The sequence below is a fragment of the Hippoglossus hippoglossus genome, chromosome 16 (assembly GCF_009819705.1).
Source record: "Hippoglossus hippoglossus isolate fHipHip1 chromosome 16, fHipHip1.pri, whole genome shotgun sequence".
NCBI classification, from domain to species: Eukaryota; Metazoa; Chordata; class Actinopteri; order Pleuronectiformes; family Pleuronectidae; genus Hippoglossus; species Hippoglossus hippoglossus.
Genome location: NC_047166.1, coordinates 20,755,887 through 20,777,095, shown reverse-complemented (window position 1 = coordinate 20,777,095; position 21,209 = coordinate 20,755,887). Strand labels below are relative to the sequence as shown.

Here is a 21,209-nt window from a genome sequence, read left to right as displayed (position 1 = left end):
TCCAATTAAAGACAAGAACCAGCAACAGCTTCCGTCCATTTCTCGACGCTTTCTGTGTGTGTCTCTCCGCATCAAGCCCACTGGTTCCTACTGGAGACGTAAGCCTTTTAAAAAATGGCTCATAAACATGTACTATTCAGTAGTTTCACTTTTTAACAGCTCAGTAATATTCTCAGCAGCGCTGTAGAGTTTTCTGGAAACATTAGTGAAAAAAGGAGGAAATAGTGCTTTTGCTGGGTTCTATTTTCAGCCGCAGGAACAAAATAAAAGATTCGCAGGATGCTGTGTGTTTTGTATAAAACAGTAACTTCTAGCTTACTGCTCCTCCCAACCACTACCACAGCTTCCATGGGAAATGTGTGTGCTCCAAAACTCTGGTTTCCACTCTACTTCAGTTTGGTATATGACACAAATACAGTGTCATATGTAACCAACAGCATTGTCACAATACAATAATACAATACACCCAATATAATAATACTGTACTGGACTGTGGTGTCTGATAACAGGATGACACTAACTTTTGGCACAGGCTTTACACTATCTCCTGTTGTTTAACTATATATCATACACTATCTATCTATCTATCTATCTATCTATGTATTTATATCAATCAATCAATCAATCCAATTGTATTTGTAGAACCCATATTCACATATCACAATTTGTCTCATTGGGCTTCAATCCTTTGTACTTCACCCTCAGCGAGAGTAAAAAAAATTCTAAAAACATCAAGTAATTATTTCATCCCATTGAAATGAATCAAAGTAATGACTGACTGGAGGAAATGCAGTCTGTCTACAACCCGGTGCTGGGTGTGCTTTAGAAAATGTTTAAAATAATGTATACATGTACTGTATGTGCTTAAAGTGTGTATACAAACAGTTGTGTCAACATTCAGTGTTACTTAACAAAATGCACTGTGTGTATTGTAATAAATGTCCAACAGATGTGTTGAAGGGATCACATGAAGAGTTGCTTTTTTCAAGGTATTTTAAATCATGCATTGTTTACGCCCATGTTCACTGGAATAAACCACTGGCTGTAATGTGTACCGCATCACCGACATGCATGTGCATCCTGGTGCACGTGCAAAACAGGTGTGATCAAGAAACCTTAAATGAACTAAAACAAGCACCTTTGGAACTGCAGAGTGAGATTATATCATCCCAAAGACTAACTTCTGTTTTGTTAGTCATTCTTTGTTTACACCTATTATAGTGTGTAAAATGGCATCCTGTCGAGTGACGGATCACGATGGCACATGACTGACAACTGCTTTAAAAGTCACAGTGATTAGGAGAATTAAAAGTCAGCTCCGGCGATATCCCTAGAGAAAGTCTAACTACATATCTTTCTAAAGAAGGAAAATTAGGACATTATAAAGTGTCCTGGCTACTCAAGTGTTACATTAATGAGAGAAAAAAATCAAAGTGTGGAGCCAGTTTCTGGGTGATCGAGCACCAAAGCAGCTCAGGGCAGACGACTCGGTCCCCGAGTTCTTTGACCTGTGACCCAGATATGACACAAACAGAGGGAGCAGCCCTGAGGGATACATACACAAAATGCTCCACTGACCCACGAAACATGGGGCTGTGTTGTGGGCTCCATCAGCTGCAGGGCAAAGGCGACCAGACAGGTTGGCTGCATTTCCCTCAGAATTAACATCCATATCAACACCATCTCCAAGTCCACCTGCTGCATCTCTCTCTCTCCCTCCCTCTCTCCCTCTCTCCCTCTCTCGATCTACCCTCTGGTTGTGTAACTGTGCGTCCGTACCTCGTGTATTTTGAGTGGATCTTTTGCTTTTATTCTTTAGTTCACCATTTTTGTTACCTCCAAATGTATCACAAATTAATTGGGATAATTTGATGAGTAATAACTATATAAATAACAATATTGGTCCACTTTATTCAAAGAGCAATTCTCAAAAGATTCATCTCAGAGTGCTTTATAATGTAATAAAAATTGAAAGACAATAAAATAAAAAATAACCAAATGGAGTAATAAATTATGAGAGAAAGACATTAGATAAAATCAAAATGAAACAAATTGGTTGTGAGTTGTCTGCAGCTCTTATAACATAATCCATCATTTTGGAGCATATTCATAAAAAAAATTATTCTGACTACTTCCTCTCGCAAATAATGTTTGTTTATTTAGAAACCCAGCCATAGGAGATGTAAGAGCTGGTTGTTCATGATAAAAACACAGAGACAATGTGAGCCGGCCCCAAACCAGTAAGAGCTCTAAAAACAACTTAAAGGGGACATATCATGAAAATTCCACTTTGTTAGTGCTTCTACACGTTAATTTGGGTATCTGTCTACCAACCCCAAAACTCTGGGAAAAAAACACTTGCGCGTTTTGTTATGGTTCCTCTAAGTCAGAAACGTCATGCTTGAGTGACTCGAATGAGCTTCCTGTGTATTGTGTCGTCACAATACACCGCCGGGTTTACACCGGACGCGGAAGCGCCGCGCAGCGCCATTCTCAAGCGCGCAGCCGCCTGGCTGTTCACACGGGACGCGCATTTCAACCCGCGATTCTGCTTTCTCCGCTTGTTGTTGTACCCGTTGAATGTCGGGGTTCGGGGGTAAATGATGGTCTTCATAGCCCCCCCCCCCCTCTCTTTCTTTGTCTGTCTGCTTGTGTGCTTGTAGTGGATGGGCAGAGGGGGACATTTAATTATGTGATTGGGAAAATTAAAACTCCAGGACAACAGAAGGGGAATACAAAGTATGGGATGCATATTTGATAATTTATATCATATAAAATATGTAATTTATATTGTTTAATATCATGGGGGGAGAGGGGGGAGGGGGGAGCTGGCTCATTAGCATTTAAAGGAACAGGCACTCAAAACAGGTCACTCTGTGGAGGGCTGTTTTATACAGGGTAAAAAGGGTGCTGTTTGAAATGATCCTTGTGGTATTTTGACCAAAGTATGTTACAGACATTTCATTAAGACCCCAAGGAACCATATCAACTTGTGGTAAAATGGGCATACAGTGTCCCCTTTAAAGAAACTAAAAATCAATTCAATTTCACCCTTTTGATTGAATAGCAACAGTTGTACTTTGGCAATATTGTGATGAAAAGCTCACGTTCTTCACCTGCAGACTACGTCTCTAAGTTTCACACAGGAGCTAAGTGTGTGTGATGAGCCACTGTGAGTAAATCAGACGCTGAATACAGGAAGATTTGCTGCTGGAAACTCCACGAAAACCAGCGGAAATTTGCACAGCGCCACTGGTCTCGAGTATCTTCCAACGCATCATGCTGCTGACTTATCGGACTGATGACTCTATTAAAGCTGAAGCTGAGAAAGAGCCTGACTGTTGCACGCACACACACACACACACACACACACACACACACACTGCTGAGACACTCAGAGATGCAGCAGCAGCCTCTCATATGGATGACACTTCAATCTAAATACAAGCTAATGAAAGAAACTCCCTGGCACTGAGGACATTATTGACATATAATCTCAGCCCCTGGGAGAGGGAAGCCATCACTCTCCATCCACAAGCCCAATCTAAATGGCCTGAAATTTTAATACAACATTTTTAGCGAATTGGATATATGGTGTATCAGCAGAAATTCAGCCGATTGACGGATAAGAGTTGTGTGGTGCAGAAAAGGGGGCTGGTTGCTGGTATTTGTCCCTGCGGCGCTGCATTCTCTCATCGATTTTCCTGGAGGATTATTATTCCAGTTTCTTCGGCGACCTGAGGCGGGATACAGGCTACCTTCCCCTCAGCACGATCCTTCTCATTTATAACCCTTTTCCAAATGAGTTATTGACTCGGAGAGGCTTCCCTGCCATTCTCATTCAGAGACGTCTACTTACAATGTCCACAGCTCTGGTCTCCGAACACCTGTCTCCAGGTAGCGTGGGGAACGATGGAGACATCTGTATAACTCAGACAGACAAGAGGACTTTCAAGTGATGGAACAACCCTTCTGGCTGCCATACTAAAGATCCCTGTGTTCTGCTTTGTGTTCACCTGGTTGTTTATTTTGGGCAGAACAGTCCCATGTCTTCTTGGACTGACGGGTCCCTCGTGAAGGTGGCAAACTTTTAAGATCAAGCAAAATTAAGAAACAGACTCACACCAGCGACTGAATGAATGAATGGCCAAGAAATCCACAATTGCATGGCGACCAAATATCCTGGATGTGCTCGTTTATCTGTTTAGCTCTCCAGAGACATTCAGGGAAATCTGGAGCAAACAGCTGGACTTGCCGACCCATCCCTACAGTTATGTAACTATGCTCTTTTTAAGCGATCCAGCTGAATCTATTTGCCCTCAGTTGTTTCGGAGAGAAACAATATTTAATTCTCCAACGAAAAACTACATTTTGTTGCCATAAATAGAGCATAGTTTCTATAAACATGTCACACTAGTCAAAGTCAAACTGAAACCAATCATTTGATTGTAAAAGAAAATGTTTTGCCCCTCATTATTTTCATAGCTGTTATGACAGGACGGGATGTCACAGCCCCTCATGAATGAAGGTTGAACTGAGGGCAGCAGAACTGAAAACAATGAAGTATGTAATGAGCACAGTTTATTCCAGGATCAATGCAGACATCAGTTAGAGGCCAAGTTTAACAGAGCAGTGAACTTAAGTTTTGTCCCCAAGTAATTATATGTAAATTCAGTTTTCCATTATTTCTAATACTCGTTTGAATAAAATTAATATTTCCCCTTTAAATCTTTTCAAATGCATAGAAGATGGTGTCATATGTCCTCAGTTAGAAGCTAAGGAAGGAGGAGATTATAGCATGACAATGCTATATTGCTGCATAATGGAGGATCATTGGCACACAAAGAGAAACTTCGACATTTCTTCAGCTACATTTTTCACTCGTCTGTGACACGCTTGTCTGATGGAGCAGACACTCGCCCATTTTAATCAATCCAGCTGTCGCCACAGGGCGTGGAACACTTTACACTCAAATACACAGCCTGAGACGTACTCTTATTCTTAAAGCCTATTTTCTTCCATGATTGTGCGTTGAGCTCTAATTGTTTCCAAAACGCAGGTGACCTACGACATAATGCCGTGAATGAATCCTGTTTTGATGCACATGGAAATACAGAATATTTGAATTGCTCTCAGTCTCTTAAAGCTCTGCTCTTGTGTTAATTAAGAGCAGTCATGAGAATCAGGATCCGAATTTGCAGAGATGACTCAGAACCACGCAAAACAGAGCAGTGAAAAAAATCTATTCCTTTCAGCCATGGCCTCTTAAGAGCACGGAGACTTTGTGGCTCCAGGATGCAGCTGTCAGGCAGCGACTGAAGTGTAGGACGAACCACCAGGATGCAACAGTCAGAGCAGAGGACGGCGTGTCATGAGAAGTCCTGGCTTGTATTACTGCCACAGTGATACGGGGAATGGATCCGGTCACTTATGTCCTCAGCGTGTCCCAGTACAGCCGGAACAGAGAGTCTCCATCGCTGTTTGTCCACAGTCACCTCCAGCTCAGCCCCAGTCAGCATCTTCCCCTCAGCTAATTACACCCACATACTCGCCTTTGTTTGGCCAAACCTGCAGCACGGCAGAGACTTTGTTTCAAACCGAGGGAGGGACGCACACAAGCGGCTTTTAGAATAATCACCTCGCATTTATAGCACGAGTGTGAGAGGAACATGGCATGAATCCTCTCTGCATCCTCCCGCTTCTCTCAGCCAGGAGAGACGGAGCAAATAAAGCCAGTCATATCAGGAAAACACACACTGTGCACGCGGCCTAATACCTCGCCACCGCTCGGCAGCTCCCTCTCTTTGTGTGAAATGATATATATATATTTTATCCATGTAACTGATTTTGCCAGCTTGAGATACAGGTTTAAATTTCTATAAACCAGCTATGAGTGAAATATGAATATTTTAAGCAGCTTAGCACTGATTTAAATATATTTACCAGTTGTGTGTTGGCTGTGGGCCAGGACACAGTGTAATGCTCACAAAGCCACCACTGCTAAACTCAATTTGAGAGAGCTGATAATTCAGACTGGCAGAGCAAAGGCAAATAAAGTCATTTAAGTAAAAATATTTCATTTGCTCATGCTTTGTAAAAGCAGCAAGGAGAAATAAGTTGATATGGAGGGAAAATGGCAGAAAGGAAATTAGGACAACTGCCACACCAGTGTTGTGAGTAAATTTCCTATTCTACAGTTCAGTATAAGGCTTCTTTACATCGGACACTTTGAATTTGACAGACAGCAGTGGCATATACACAGTAATATCACCACTTAAATACTAACGATCTTTAGGTATTGAGGCATAAACGATACCATGTTGAAAGCAGATATTAACAAGCCGGCATCTACATAGAAAGCTTCACAATGCACTGTTACTGTAAGGTGTTCCATGTGATAAGCACTTTCATAAAGGTCTCGTCAAGAAGTATGCCCAGGACATCTTGTGAAACCTGCTCCATGCTCAAATGTGAAACGTCTATAGGCTCAGATGATATATCTATCTTGAATGATGTAAAGGTTGAACACACACATCTGCATGGCAATGGCGTCATTTCCATTCCGTGGCAGAGACCATATGATCCAGTCAAAAGCTCTAAAACAAGCAGGTAAGTCAACATTGTTGTTTTTACCAACTCCTGTTTCTAAGAGTTTAATCAAAATATGTAATTTACCTAATTAAGGAAATCATACTCTTCAAAGGTTACGATTAACTATCATAAACTGTGCAGGCTATTTACAGACTGGACAACATCCACGTACACATGAGGTTCAGTTCAGTAAGTTTGATTGGACACGTGAGTCCAAACTAGAAATGATAACATCAGGTCAGACCATGTGATTGGAAATGTCTCAACAGCACAGGCCACAAGTCACATGTTAATTTGTCCCCCCACTCACCCCAGTGCTCCCTCTCCTCTGCAAAACAAACCCAGGTCCACATGTCATGTTCTCATGTTCTACCATGTCGCACACTTTTCATCAGCACATGGAGTTTGCTCAGTTCTTAAAATATAAAAAATTGAAGGAATCGAAGAAGAGACAGACAAAGGGAGGGGAGGAAAGAGGAAGGAAAAAACTTAACGATGAGCAAAACCTGCTTTATATATTCTCACAGTAGTTCCTTGCCCTGATTCTATTTAATTATTAATGTTGCTTCTTATTTATTCAATGTAATTTTCTTCCTTCTTTTCTGTTTCTTTGGGGTTGGCAGATATATACAGTCGATATTACAACATTTATTACTTCCTTTTCCAAACTGCTACTAGACAACAACTGGAAGAAATTCCAATTAAACAAATATAGAATATAAAAAAACTATTTTGCGGCACAAACTCCATCTGCTGATCAACAGCATATGGTTGAAAAACCATGACAACACCAGTAAATGAATGTTGAGTTGTCAAACTTGAACGAAAGAGATTAAAGGGCTAACTGGTTAACTGATCCCAAACTACACGTAGAGTTTTAAAATGCACTTTGCCAGACGCTCACTGAGCACTGCTCCCTCCGTGTGTTTGAATAAGAGCAGCAAAGACCTGCCCTCCTCCGAATGGAATCATCTTAAACTGGAAGAACAAGTGAAGGGAAGCTCTGCCATGGTTGAATGTGGCCTCTGCTGCCAAGGGCATAAAAAGAGTCAGTGACACATTATATGCTTGACTTACCAACAGTGAAGGATGATACAATGAGTGTTGCCAGTCTGTGAAAGAGTTCATTTTGTGTCAGCAAACATGGCCACTGGCAGAAAACGGGTCCTGAAAGACTCTATATTAAGGAATATACCCTAACTCTCTCTCTACCATTAACCTTTATGTCATTGCTACCATGACACATTGTGTCTTAAATACTAAATATATATTCCGTTCTCTCCCCTGTCCATCACTCCACCACTCAGTTTCAAAGATAGATAGGCCCACAGCTACTACTCATGGTTTCCAAACCCTTTAGAAACCAAAGAAAATTTAAAGAAGAATCATGATCTAATGGACTGGTGATTCTAAACGTCACTCACTCACACACTGACAATATTTACAGGCTCCGCAGTTAAACCGCTCTATTTTGGACACTCCAGCAACTGGCAGGACAAACTGTCAATCTACAAAATATCTCAGATCACAAATAAATGCTGTGAATGCTGCGCACCCTGGACAGGTTGCTGGTGTACCGCAGGGCTGACACATAGAGACCATTAAACATTCACACTTACTAATTCACTTTAATTCACACCTACAGTCAAATACGAGTCTCCAGTTCACCTAACCCTGGACACTCCACACAGGCAAGCTGAGCAGAGAGAAACTATAATGGATATTGTGATTGTTGTATTACAATGTATGTGTTACCTTCATATCCCTATACCCATCATTGATCACATCATGTTTGTACTCAACAAGCTAATGGCAGAGAGTTGGTTAAATATTTACTGTGTGACAGATTGGGAACGAGGCCCTGGGTGAGTAAAACGGGGACAGTGAAGGGAAAAACTGAGACTTTTACTCTCACTGTCCTTTGTGAACATCCACAGCACTTTACAGACCAGAACCTTTTGTTCAATTTTTCTGTACAGACTCACAGTTCTCCTGTGCAGTGAGCACAAGGTATAGGTGCACTCACTTTTACCTTTACCTCTAAATAAAGTGATATCTATTATCCTGCTGCACCATTGGCTGCTCGTCTTTCACTCAGTCCAGAGTCCCACCAATCGTGTACAGTGTTGTTAAAGCTCTGATAAAACACAGGTGTTAATAAACCACAGCTCTCCTCTAACTGTAGGAAACCAGCAGAGGTACCTACTGTTTTACATTGATACGGCCACACACACACTCACAGCTGAACCTTTGAATAGAACAGCCAGGGTCTTTAAGGGCTACTGACCAGCAACTGTGGAGCCTTGCCCAAGGGCACTCTTGTCAAATTTGAAGAAGGACAAAGTATAACTGGTTCTTTTACACTGCCCATATTTTTCCAAAATGGCAATGTTCCAATCACACGCCACTACCACCAATTTCTTATATGAAACATATTTGAATGTGTGCCAGTATTGCAAGTATTATATTTGTTGTATATATATATCTTTGAATGTTAAATCCATGCGTGTTTCTTGGCTTTAGTGGTGAGTTACTATATTTGATTTGTTTATACAGATGCATCCTTAATGCTGTTGGAGCCAAGTCTGGGTTTATCACCCCGCTATCACTGCAGCATCACATCCAGAGTGGGAGCTGAAAGCTTTGGCAAAAAGATAAAGGCTGTATTGACGTGCTCATCTCAGTGTCGTAAAGCAGCCTCCGCCTTTGCATACAGTCTCCACTGTTAATTGAGTTACAGAGAAATGCATAAACATGTTTTCCAGTAAATTGCGATATACAATTCTTGAGTGAAAGAGCTCTCCTGCAGAGCACTCACTGGTGAAAGAAGTGCTGATGGCACAGTACATAAACTACATTTACACTGCAGAGAGGCATAATGAACACAAAGGCACTTGAAGGAGACAGCAGCGGGCTTCAGTCTAAATATATACATAAAAACGATCTGTGCCCTGCCTTGTTTCTTGTGTTTCAGTGCACGTTCTCACATATGCTGGAAAGCGAAAGCAGGTTTTTGCCTGATCTCCACATCTGTCACGTTACAGGCGACAAAAGTGACAAGAGCGGCCACGGACGATCTTTTTCATGAACAGCTTGGACTTTGAAGTTGATGAAAACGATAAAAGGAAAAACCTAAATCCATCCTAAAAATGAAAATGTCTAACATTAATCTGCTACAGCCGGAGGCTTTTTGTCTCAAAGATATTACAGAGTGGAGGACATGTTCTTTTCTTTCATTAAATGGACTATAGATTATAATAATGGCATTGGCAAAAGAAAGCTATTCGCTCCTAGAACTTGTTGTTACACTGGTTACTCGAGCATCACATTCATCTCCATACAAAAAAGGAAATTTGCCAGAAATTGATTTCCTCTTTTAAAGGTATCTTCCTTTAATAAAAGAAAATCCTCCTTGACACGGTTCCATCCAATCGGATTAGTTTAGTCTGATTGAGGTCACATGTAGTTCAACCAGCACGCCTCTAATTGAAATGATAGCTCCAATGCTAGCTCGGATAACCTTGACTTCTTGCACTTCTTCTAATTCCTGCTTGCTAATCCAAGAAGGGAAGAAGTAGAGCTGGCAAACAAATTGCCAGAAAATCATCCATTAGAAGACGAGGATCTGACTCTGTCTGCTTTATCGAGAATATACTGAACGGAGCATCACATCCAAAGTGCTGGAGTAGCGACTGAATGAAACTGGAGATTGTAAGATCATGAACAAAGACAATTAGAGGCTCTCGCTCTCACTGTATTCTGCTGATAACTGCACCATTCACAATCCCAACCTCAATCTGCTCTGTATTTGTGAATTTGACATTCAGATATAAGAGGAAGTAGGGGTTGTGATGTAGTTAGCCTAGCTTAGCATGAAGAATAGAAGCAGATGAAATCAGCTGGACGGTGATGAAGCACTCCAACCAGCCCTTCTAATTTATTTCACATTTAAACACCAAGTAGGTTAGAAACACAAACGTTTGGCAGTGTCTTCTGGGACTGGTGAGGTTGCCAGATTTGGAAACACATGGCCTGTATAGAGCTGTGTCTGGCAACCCAAGCAGAGTCAAGGTCATAAGAGGTCCTTCCGGTTGTTAGTGGCAGGATTTTCGATTCATAAGCAGAGAAGAAATATTCCATACTACAATAGTTGTAAACTGATTTGAAAGTATTAATATCTTTTATGTATTAATGTATTCAACTCATCTTTTCCTGCAGCCAAAGAAAAACTGATGTATAAACAGATGAACCGCAATAATGTAAAGCAGCTGTAATGTGTTCTAAGTCTAATATCTTGATGGGAGGAGATGTAATCGTTGATAAATCATGAAATGTCTGTGACATAACTACATTATGGTTTTATAAAGCATGTATTAAATGTTTATGCAGTAGGACTCCCACATGGTTTTGTCATTTTCAATATTTACTAAAACAAGTAAAGAAACACTATTTTATACACATCAATTTTGATTAGAAAGTGAGAGTGAAATAAAAAGTACCGATGGCTGGACGATGCAGACGGAGGTAGTTACATCATTTAAAATACTACTATATTATTAAGTAAACAAAAACAAGTCTACTCCAGTTAATGCAAGATAGTTTGACGACAGCCACGTGAAAATGTGTTTACTTTCAGATATGAAACAAATAACCATGATTCCCCCAAATGCTTTGGATCAAAATCTTAAATAGATGCAAAGGCCTTTTGTGAATTGTGTTTCTTCAGTGCTACGTCTCTGCCGGCTTGTGTTTTGTAACCCTGTTTTTTTTGTTTTGCTTGGATTCATATTATAATCATGCTCTACTGCAGAGCCTTTTGTGCCAAGTGCTGTACATAAACGGCCCAGTCTCCTTTGATGGAAGCCTTTCTGACTAGAGTGCAATTTACAATCCATAATCTGCTTCATTTTTCAACCTACACCCCATTTTCTTGTTTATTGTTATTATTGTCATTACTTCTTCTGCCATCACGACTATTGATTGTGTTCAAGATTTCATGTCTCACTTCCCTTGTGAGCTTGATGTAGGTTCAGCTGACTGGAAACGCTGCTCTTCAATACACACCCACAGGGGAGGCACGGCCTCCAACAGCTGGATCCAGAAACAATTTAAAATCAGCACAACATCACTCACACACGCAGACAAACAAACACACACACACACACACACACAAACTAACTGCAGTGGGACCTGATTGCTCACATCTCACTTCCATTTATCCAATGTCTGAAACGTGTGTAATTTCATGATTTGATAACTGTTGTGGGTTAGTTTTCTGTTCCCTGTTGAAGGAATGTTGCATTAATGTCACAGTGGATTTTCTGTAAACATGGTCTGCCAACTGTGAAAGAGCCGTCCGTGTCCTGGAACAGCTGTCATGGAAGTACAAGGAGGAGCGTTTTGCGGGGAGAGCTTCCTCCCGTGTGGCGTCACAAATTTAGGAAGTGTGACAACGCAGGCAGTAAACATAATGGGCAATCCAACAAGCAAATATTAAACATGACAATTATTGTTGTCACTTATACTCTCATGTCGGGGATAGTTGTCCCTGTGTGTATGTGCAGAGCCGACCATACAGCGGCACTTCAGATGAACAGAAGTACCAGAGAGAACGAGATTTAAACCAAAAGGCACCAGCCTGTTTCAATAAAATGTGCTGCTTTCATTTTTTAAATTGATTTACAAACTAGTAGCTTTTTTGTATTTCTGAGTTTGACATAAGGAAATGAGAAGATATAGAGGTTATGATGTTGTTAGCCTAGCTTAGCTAAAGAAAAGAATCAGGTGAAAACAGCTGTTACGTAGCACTCCAACGAGCGCTTCTAATTTATTTTCTATAATTGGTTTAACCTCTGTATTAACAGAAAACTACACACACACACACAATCAGGTTTGGCACCGCATTGCCTTCACAGAACTGTATCTGGCAAGTCAAGCAGCGTCAAGGTCCACCGGGTTGTTACACAAACAGAAAAATACACGTGATGCATTCCAGTAGGTTTGTGACTGAGTCTGGAGGAAGATTTTCCTCTAATAATATATTCATTTGAAATGGTGATATTTTAACTCTGTATGATTAAAAGATCAATCTCCAGTTCTTATGAACCCAAAGACGGGAGCATCAGCTGATGAAGGGTCCAGAGTCATTCCCCACACCGACCAGTGCTTTTCTGATGTAAAGACTGGTTATCTGGGTGATGACAACCTTCCTGTCAGCTCCACACATCCTCCTCTGACCTCTATCATCCACACAGCACTTGAACCACTGAAAAGATTGTTTTGTGTCTTTGTACTGTTCTGAATTAACTCTTAAAATTCCCAGGTTATGAGCAGGTTCATAAAAACACAAACCAGCCAGTGTAACATGAACAGCCAACACCAGTCAGATCACACTTTCCCTTGTTGTGATGTTCTGCGATGGAGAACATCAGGTCCCATGGAATTAAAAAAAAGGTTTGATGTTTGCGTACCTGCGCGTACACACAACAAACAGGACAGGTGAAATGCACACAAACCTTAGAATATCGTCCTTTCCCATTTTAAAACAATTGTGCACTTCATATCCACTCCATTAAATCATTAGCAACAGCATCAGAGGGACGGTTAATATGCACGTCATTGTGAGAATATGATCTCTGATGAATAGGGTCTGTTTTGAAAAGGGCTTTAATTCCTCACTGATCGTCCACATCCACCCTCCGGATCAGTGCCACACATCTGGACTGTTAACAAATGTTATTTCTGGCCCTACATGGTTTTCACAAAAAGATTCTGAAATCCATGCTTTGGCTTTGGGCTCCTGCATGAGGTCTCTGAGTGAAAGGTGCCTTGTATACATGGCATGTTGTTTCTCAAACTGCCCCCCCCCCTCTCTCCCTGCTGTCGCCGCTTTTTCTGTGCTTAAGTGGATAAACATGTTGAAAGTGATTTTTACGTCAGCCTTTTCTCTCCTTCCACCATCTGTCACTGCCAGACTCTCTGAGAGCTGCAGCTCTCTAAGCACTGGCAGAAGGGTGCCCTCTCCGGCCACAAAGCAAACAAGCACATTTCACTCCTTCCTCGCAGTGGACTCACAAGATATTAATCTGACGCTTACTTGTCTCTGAAGCAGAAACAGAAGATGCTTTGATGACAGTATTTTTGGTTCAGTTACAGTTCTCAAAGAAAGATTGTTCTCTGCAGAAAAACCGGAGCATCAGTCGTCCAAAAAAGTATTTATGGCAAGTGTGGTGGTTTCAATGATTCAATAATTACAAAGACAGGCAGAAATAGAATGTGATTGGTTCGAAAACCACTAAGTTGTGATTTTCTGTTTTTGACACCAAATGTCACAGTTGCACCGTGTCCTACCAAGACTCAGCTTCGATCACTATGATCACCCTGCCATAGCAAAATACTTTTACTTGCTTATACTCGTACCGATATTTATTGATCATATTCCCAGTGTTTCTACACTACCTCTCGTAGTTGGATGTTCTACATGCTCATCCTGAATCTCTCAAGTTCCACGTAAAGGACACAATCCCTCCTGCATGGATACTATGAATTCAAAGTTTACAGGATGAGAGAGGGCAGATCCTGTAGATCCTTGAGGAAAGTAACCAATTTAGGATTTTTTTTTTTCATGTTGGTATGAGGATGTCCCACCTTCAGTTCACAGAATCAGTTTTATAAATAATTGATGACTGCTCGCACAGAAAAATATGAAATATTTTTGTTTGGTTTAAGGATGAAGCTGACATTATTCTAGATTTTCTCTTAGTATCCCATGAAACACCAGTGACATATAAGTCTGTCTCTCAATATTTTCTGAGTTCAGTACCCTTTTTGTGGGTCCTCTTGGAGAATTGAGTAAATCTTTAAATATGGGTTTGTACTTTCAGGCTCAGTTATTCTCTATAACAGTTTCACTCAAACAGGAGGAACGAGTCCACTTGTCTGTTGTGGATTTGTGCTTTTGGTATTTACAGCTGTGTTCATTATAATCAAAAACATGTCCAAGCTTCCAGAAACTCCACTTACAGATACACTGATAAACTGGAAAACAAATAAAAAGATTATCAGGAAGTTCATTGAAGGGTGCTGTGATTATTACCTCACATTTCATACGTAATGCTCTCAATTGCGCGATGATGCACTTATTGTTTCCAGGCAGCTTGCATTTCTCTGCAAATCTCACCAGGCATCAGCGAGGCGGGGGTCGCAGCCTGGAGGATAATGTCAACTTTCCTGTTCAGTTATTGACAGGCGGGCTTCTCGGAGAGCGAGTTATTTTCTGAAGAGGGAGTTTTTCTAGCCTCGACCTGCAACATTTAGCTTGTCTGCCCCATTAGACAGTGACCTTCATACTAATGCCGACCACAGCAGCCAGCGCCGACGCACCTAATTCACTCTCAGTGCTGCAGAGATCACAGAGACATAAAGTGCCGGTATAAACTGATGCATTTTTCGACATTATTCTGCTTAATATTGCTTATTTTGGACTTGAGGAACCTTGTGGGTGTCCATGACTCTGTGGCTGTGATGAAAGCTTCTGTATGAATCCATGACTTTCCATACAGTCTTTAAGTTGCAACACTTCCCTGACCTTAACTTTTTTGTTAATGCTGCTTTTCTAAAGGGGTGAACCATTTGCTTTCCACCAGCAGCTCGTGTTAACGAATTTGCGAAATACATTCTTGCTCTATTCCTGTGAAGTCAACCTAAATTTTACTTCCTATCCACACATCCAATTTCCTGACCTCACCTGTCGACAACACAACTCCTGAAAAGCTCCAGGAGGTTTCAGCAGAGCGGGGGGGGGTTGTCGTCATAGTTACAGGGTCAGGTGACATGTTGTTGGAGTTGGTAGTCTATCGTTGTTTACATCTTATCTGTATCTTTATGATCTTTATCTTGGGCCATAGAAAAACCAGGTCTTTGATTTCTATCATCATGTCAGCTTCTGTTTTCAACCCACACAACCTCTAATCAATGCTCTGAACTGTTACCCTGCTTTGATGTCCTTATTCCCTGTGCAGGTGTTTAAAAAACATCTTAAACCTGTATTTCTTTGCTCCGAATGCCTCATTGAATGAACTCACTCTGGGAATTTGCGAAAAGGTTTATTTAATCACAGGAGATGGTCAGACTGATCAAAAACAACACCTAAGGCAATCTCACTCGGGCTGTTTTTCTGAAAATTCTAAATGAAAATCAGTTGGTTAGTTATCCATCTACTTTCGCACCATAATTCTTTATACGACTAAATGAGCTGAGCCACTTTGCGGGGTGACAACACTTGCTAGAGATGTAATGTGGGGGTTATTGCATTAAAGGCAGTCGAAGCTGCTGCAGAAATAGAGGAAATCCCATTTGAGGTTAAAATTCAATAAGTGCAGCTAAATATTGCTCGGTTTGGACGGTGGATTTGTCAAGATTTGGTTCATATTGTGAGGCCCTCGCTCATAATTTAAAGATGCGCTCCTCGAACTCATCATAACACACAATCCTGCCGCTACATCAATAAACTTCCCTACAGCTCATTCTGGTTGAGATTAAAATCAAATCACTTATGTATCAACAGTGCATATTAGCCACGTTACTCTATGTATTAGCGTGTTAGCCTACTTCCACAAACACGAATGCCATGGGTACAAATGGAAGAAATGTCATTTGAGTTTTACACCTGTAATGTAAAGACACCCAGCAGGCCAGAGGCTCTATCCATTTACACTTCTCTCACACACCGTTCCAAAGCCCACAGCTCGGTCAACAGAAGAAAAAAAAATCAATCGGCACCTCATCAATTTGCATTTATGAATTAATGAAATGAACATCGTGCATTTAATTACTGCGGACCGGTGCTAATTCTGCCACTGCACACGAAACACAAAACGGTGGAGTTATTCAACACAAAGTGCGTCTGTCGATATGAATTTATCTGTGTGTGCTGATATAGGATCAGTTTGCTTATATCTGTGTATGTTATTGCAACTGCTGTGTGTTTGTGTACCCACATTATTGTTTATTTTCTTGATAAAATACATGAGTGCTGGGATACATTTTACTATCAAAATGTTTGTAGTATAATTTCTGCAGAGTGGTTGGAGTCACACTGTGTAATGCAGGTCACCGGCCCTAACCTCTGGCCCACAGCTGGCCCCAGCAATAATATGTTGACTAATTCAAACCTATGATAAACCAGACATCTGCAACATTTCACATTTGTGAGCATCATACCTGCAGTTGTATTATAACCATACTGTGTTGTTGTAGGGTGTGAAGATTTGTTTCTTTTACCTTCTGCTTACGGGGAATTTTAAGGGTAAAAATGACTGTTGAAGATCATCCCAAAAATTTCCCTCGGAGAAAAATAAAATATTCATCACATTCCTGAAATATGGACGAGGCATGGAGGCACAGTATGAAAAAATTCTGCCTCTTATTCCTCCAATAAAACACTAAGTGAAGCTGCTTCCATTAATAACACTTGACTGTCTGTGTTTTCCTAACACTCATACACACACACACACACCCACACACACACACACACACACACACACACACACACACACACACACACACACACACACACACACACACACCAATAACATGCAGCACAACATGAATTTTTTTAAATGACTGTATTGTACAAGTACCAAACACACAGATGCACCCTGGCGTCACGTATGCTATCATACACGCACGCACATGCACGCACCATGAGAGGGTGGCGTAAACTCAGAAATACATCACACCAATCAGACACTGGACACACACGCATGAGGGTGTGATGTCATGTCTACAAACGTTAACCCCTTTAAACTTTAAACTTTCTAAATAGCAACAAGTTACACACTGTCCACTGTTGCCTCCTCATGGACTCACAGATCATTCATATATTAGTTTCTATTTCTGGCAGCTTTCTAGTAGCAGTGCAGCTCTGTGCCAGCTCCACATTACCTACGTGCATTTCCTCGTGAAAAGAAACTTGTGAAACTCTCAGAAAAGCAACTTCAACTATTTTCGATTTGGGAGGAAAAAGTGATTTTCCAACAGGTCGCACACACACAGCAACATGCTTTATGGGAATGAGAAGACACCAATCAAACTTTGAGGGGTGACGTGAGAGGAAAACGAAGTAGTGGCTCACCGAATCTCAAGACATGTGGCATCCCATGAGAATATCCCACACAGTGTAATAGCAGCAGTAGAAGCCTGACGGTGCACCCGAGTCTCGCACTAAACATCAGCAAGGAGGCGATCTTCATGGTGCTTGTGTGCTGCACAGGATTTTTTAATCCCTGAATCGGTAAATCCCCAGATTTGTTTCTTTCTTTCACCCCTTTGACGTGAAGCAGGGCGACTGCAAGATCACGGCATGGTCAGCACCGGCGGGCTGGGCAGCGGTTTCCCCACATCCATTTGGCCAAAACAAAGAAAAAGAAACAGCACTGCGTGTCCGGCTCACTGCGCCAAGGAGAGACAGCCCTCCGACTCAGCTGAGGAAGATGACGGTGGAGGTGGTGGTGGTGGAGGTGGCGGGGCGTCCATGTTAGGCAGGGCAGAGCTTGAAGGAATCCATCTAGTGAGAGACACAGGGAGAGATTGGAGAAGTGGTGAGAGGGTGAGCGCGGCAGCCTCGCCAGCCCGAGCTCCTCCTGCTGCACTGCCGCACAGCATCTGACGTCGAGCCAACACTAGGAGCGGGAGAGCGCACGGAGCGGATCGGGCATGTTTCTCGGCTCCCGCTGGCCACAGTGATCGGAACCTCCTGCCTAAAGTGTCATGCCTCCCCCCTCGGCTCCCGCAAACCCCCCCCTTCCGTCCTCCCTTCCCCTCGCCCGATGTCGTGTCCCCGGTCAGCCGAGCCGCCACTCGCCGGTCCCCACTCAGATTTCTCCTCGGTTCGGTTGGCCTCAATGGCCGTGGCTGGCAGCGGCGCGCCGTCGTGCACAGCCACATACAGCCAATCTATAAACGTGGAGGGACCGCCTGTTTCTGATAGGAGTCACTCAGGCTTGGACTCGTGTGAGGGCTCCGTGAACCGAGCCTGTCACCGCACACTCTACATGATGAATGGCCTCTGTTGTTTTCCGCACTCACTGGAATTATTACTTTTCCCCCCCCTCGACTTTTTCCAATAAGGCCGAGACCCTCGTCATCAAATGTTGATTTCATGTGTTGCGTTACACTTTGTGATCGCAATAACTATCTGCTCCTTTAGATAACTGTCGAATTACTGACATAGTCTGTCAGAAGAGGACATTTCCTCAGTAAATTTCCACTACAATCTTTCCACGGGCTGGACAGTGGCCTCTTACCTGTTATTTACAAATAAATCACAAAATTCAATCACGATTTTACCATGTTCTCATATGTTTCGTGACACACGCAGCAGCACGCTTTATTGCTGTAATATTCACAAGATGTGCAAATGTTTATGCAGCGTTTTCACTCAATCCGGCAAGATAATTTAAACATGGGGTGAAATAAAAAATGAATTGCCCCAATTACAAATTGTCAGCAATATTTACTGAAGAAAATTAACAGCAGCAAGTTTTCTGGAGAACATTTGATTTTCTAATCTCATCACTTGAATAGCTCATCAAGAGTTACGACACACTGCGAATGAGAGAACGGTTTATTCTTGAGGCCACAGTGGAGTGTTGTCTAAAGAGTGTTTGCTTCGAGGAGTTTTCAGCAGCACACACAGCGGGTTCGGTGTTCGGGTCCAGTGTGGTTAACAAGGCACAGTGGACAGCCACCGTGGCTTCAAACGAGGAAATGAGTCGAGTTTGATTCAGCACCACGGACAGAGACAGTGTTTTACAGAAGTCTGCGCCTTGGTGCGGTTTCAGCACCACGGACAGCTCCTCCGTGGATCTCCTCTGCTCCTCCTGGAGTTGTTCGTCTCTGCTCCGTGCGGCTCGTCGTGTTTGGATCAAATCCATATGATGACACGATCTGTGCCCAAAGGTTAAATATTGTTTCACTGTGCCGCCTGCTCCCACATTAACAGTCATTTATTGGGGCCAACACCCTTACCCAGCTTGGCTGTCCCACATTTTGGGGAAGCTGTAATGAATATGTAAATTGTACCCACAGATTAAAGGTTGTTTTGTTCAAAGTAAGATTTAAGAAACTACGACATAATTTTGCCCAGGGTTCAGTCCAAAATTGGAACAGCATGCAGATGAACCCACAGGCAGATTTCTCATTTCTAACAGTGTTTGTATTTAGTTGGATTAATTTCTAAGTTATAGATTTCAGAGGTTGTCGGCAGAAACGAAGGACAAACACACATCTGAGATTTGTTTGTCTGTCTTCGTGCAATGACAGGCCCTGAATGGGCAATAATCTAATTCACACAGAGGTCATCATAAGAAGCAGCAGCCAAATATTAACAACATTAAGGCGCAGTTGTCTGATAGACGTGCGTAAAAGCCAGAAAGGTGGTTGTGGCTGTTGGCAGCAGTGCACACATTCATCTCTATTTTTTTTTTTTATATCCAGCTCTTTTTTACACATGGAGCCAGAGCTCTACAAATGCCCCTTTGTGTATTTGTAAAGGGCTTTTAACCAGGCTGAGCGGAGTCCCTCCACCGGGCAAAGCTGTGCGATGATAAAGTTGATTTAAAGCTAATGTGCTCGTCAACTATGGGATTTCAATGCGCGACTTGCCTCCTCCGGTTCCCATGCAGCCTCCGTGAAGTAGAGACGTTCTCTACGGATCATTCATAAAGCGGATAACGGATGACATTTAACGACCCCCATAATGTCTTTCAACCCCACAACAGTGAAGGCATCAGCCCGAGGAGGAGGAGGAGGAGAAGGAGGAGGAGGAGAAACCCCGAAAAGGTGACAAGCGTCCCCACATAGAGGTCGGGCAAAGACACGGGAGGTCACGTCTCTCCAAGGGGTTTTTGAAAACACACAGTCAGAGCCTATTTCTGAGACATTTCAATCGTATTTTTCCGCTCTGGGTGTGAAGCTTAAATCCGCTTCTGCTCCCACGAACTCACGCATGAACTTCAAACCTGACCGGAGAGGTGCGTCGCGGTGTTTTCTGCGCGTTTTGCCGGTTGGAAACGATATGGAAAAAGCTTCAACAGATAAAAGCTGTTCCTGAAAGGATGTAACGCGTGAAGGAAAAAAATAAAGCGCATGTAAATAGATGTAAAGTTTGAAAGAATGGGCGTACCTTAGGTAGAGCTGGAGCCGGGAAGAGTCACCAGAGCAGCACAAAGAAGTTGATTTGGCCGTGTCGCTTCCCCCGCACTCGCATCTGGTAGCGCTGCGCTCCGGCCGTAGGGGAGACACGCCTCCTGTCGGACGGCAGGACTCACTGCTTAAAGCAACTGGGTGGGTGGGGGGATGCTCACCGGATCAGGGGGAGTCACCGACACAGAGGCTGCAGCTTCCCCGGCGGAGGACACTGGGTGTCAGCTCGGAGTGAGGCGCATTATAAGCCTTTATCCGCCGGATAGTTTGGAGCCTGTGCGCATTTGCACGGTGAGCAGGTGTAGCATTGTAATGCAGATCATTAAAAAAAACTGGCAACCCGAGGGTGAGCCCCAGCCTGGTCCTGTAGGTTGGTAAAAATGTCAGGAATCTAAATAAATACACCACAGAAA

The 21,209-nt window shown here is 42.5% G+C and overlaps 1 protein-coding gene across 4 annotated transcripts in view; it reads right to left on the bottom strand.

Annotated features, from left to right (window-relative positions):
* The window catches only part of grik2 (glutamate receptor, ionotropic, kainate 2), a 232,604-nt gene extending 211,690 nt beyond the window's left edge, over positions 1 to 20,914 (bottom strand). For 3 of the 4 annotated variants that reach the window (XM_034612351.1, XM_034612354.1, XM_034612355.1), the window contains exons 1-2: positions 20,777 to 20,914; positions 17,726 to 18,157 (exon numbers count right to left, since the gene is read on the bottom strand). In XM_034612351.1, the coding sequence (XP_034468242.1) occupies positions 17,726 to 17,843 (118 nt within the window). In that variant the 5' untranslated portion in view covers positions 17,844 to 18,157; positions 20,777 to 20,914. Of the gene's footprint in view, positions 1 to 17,725; positions 18,640 to 20,776 lie in introns of those variants that run through there. The other variant, XM_034612353.1, reaches the window with a different exon arrangement.
* Positions 20,915 to 21,209: the final 295 nt, after the last annotated feature.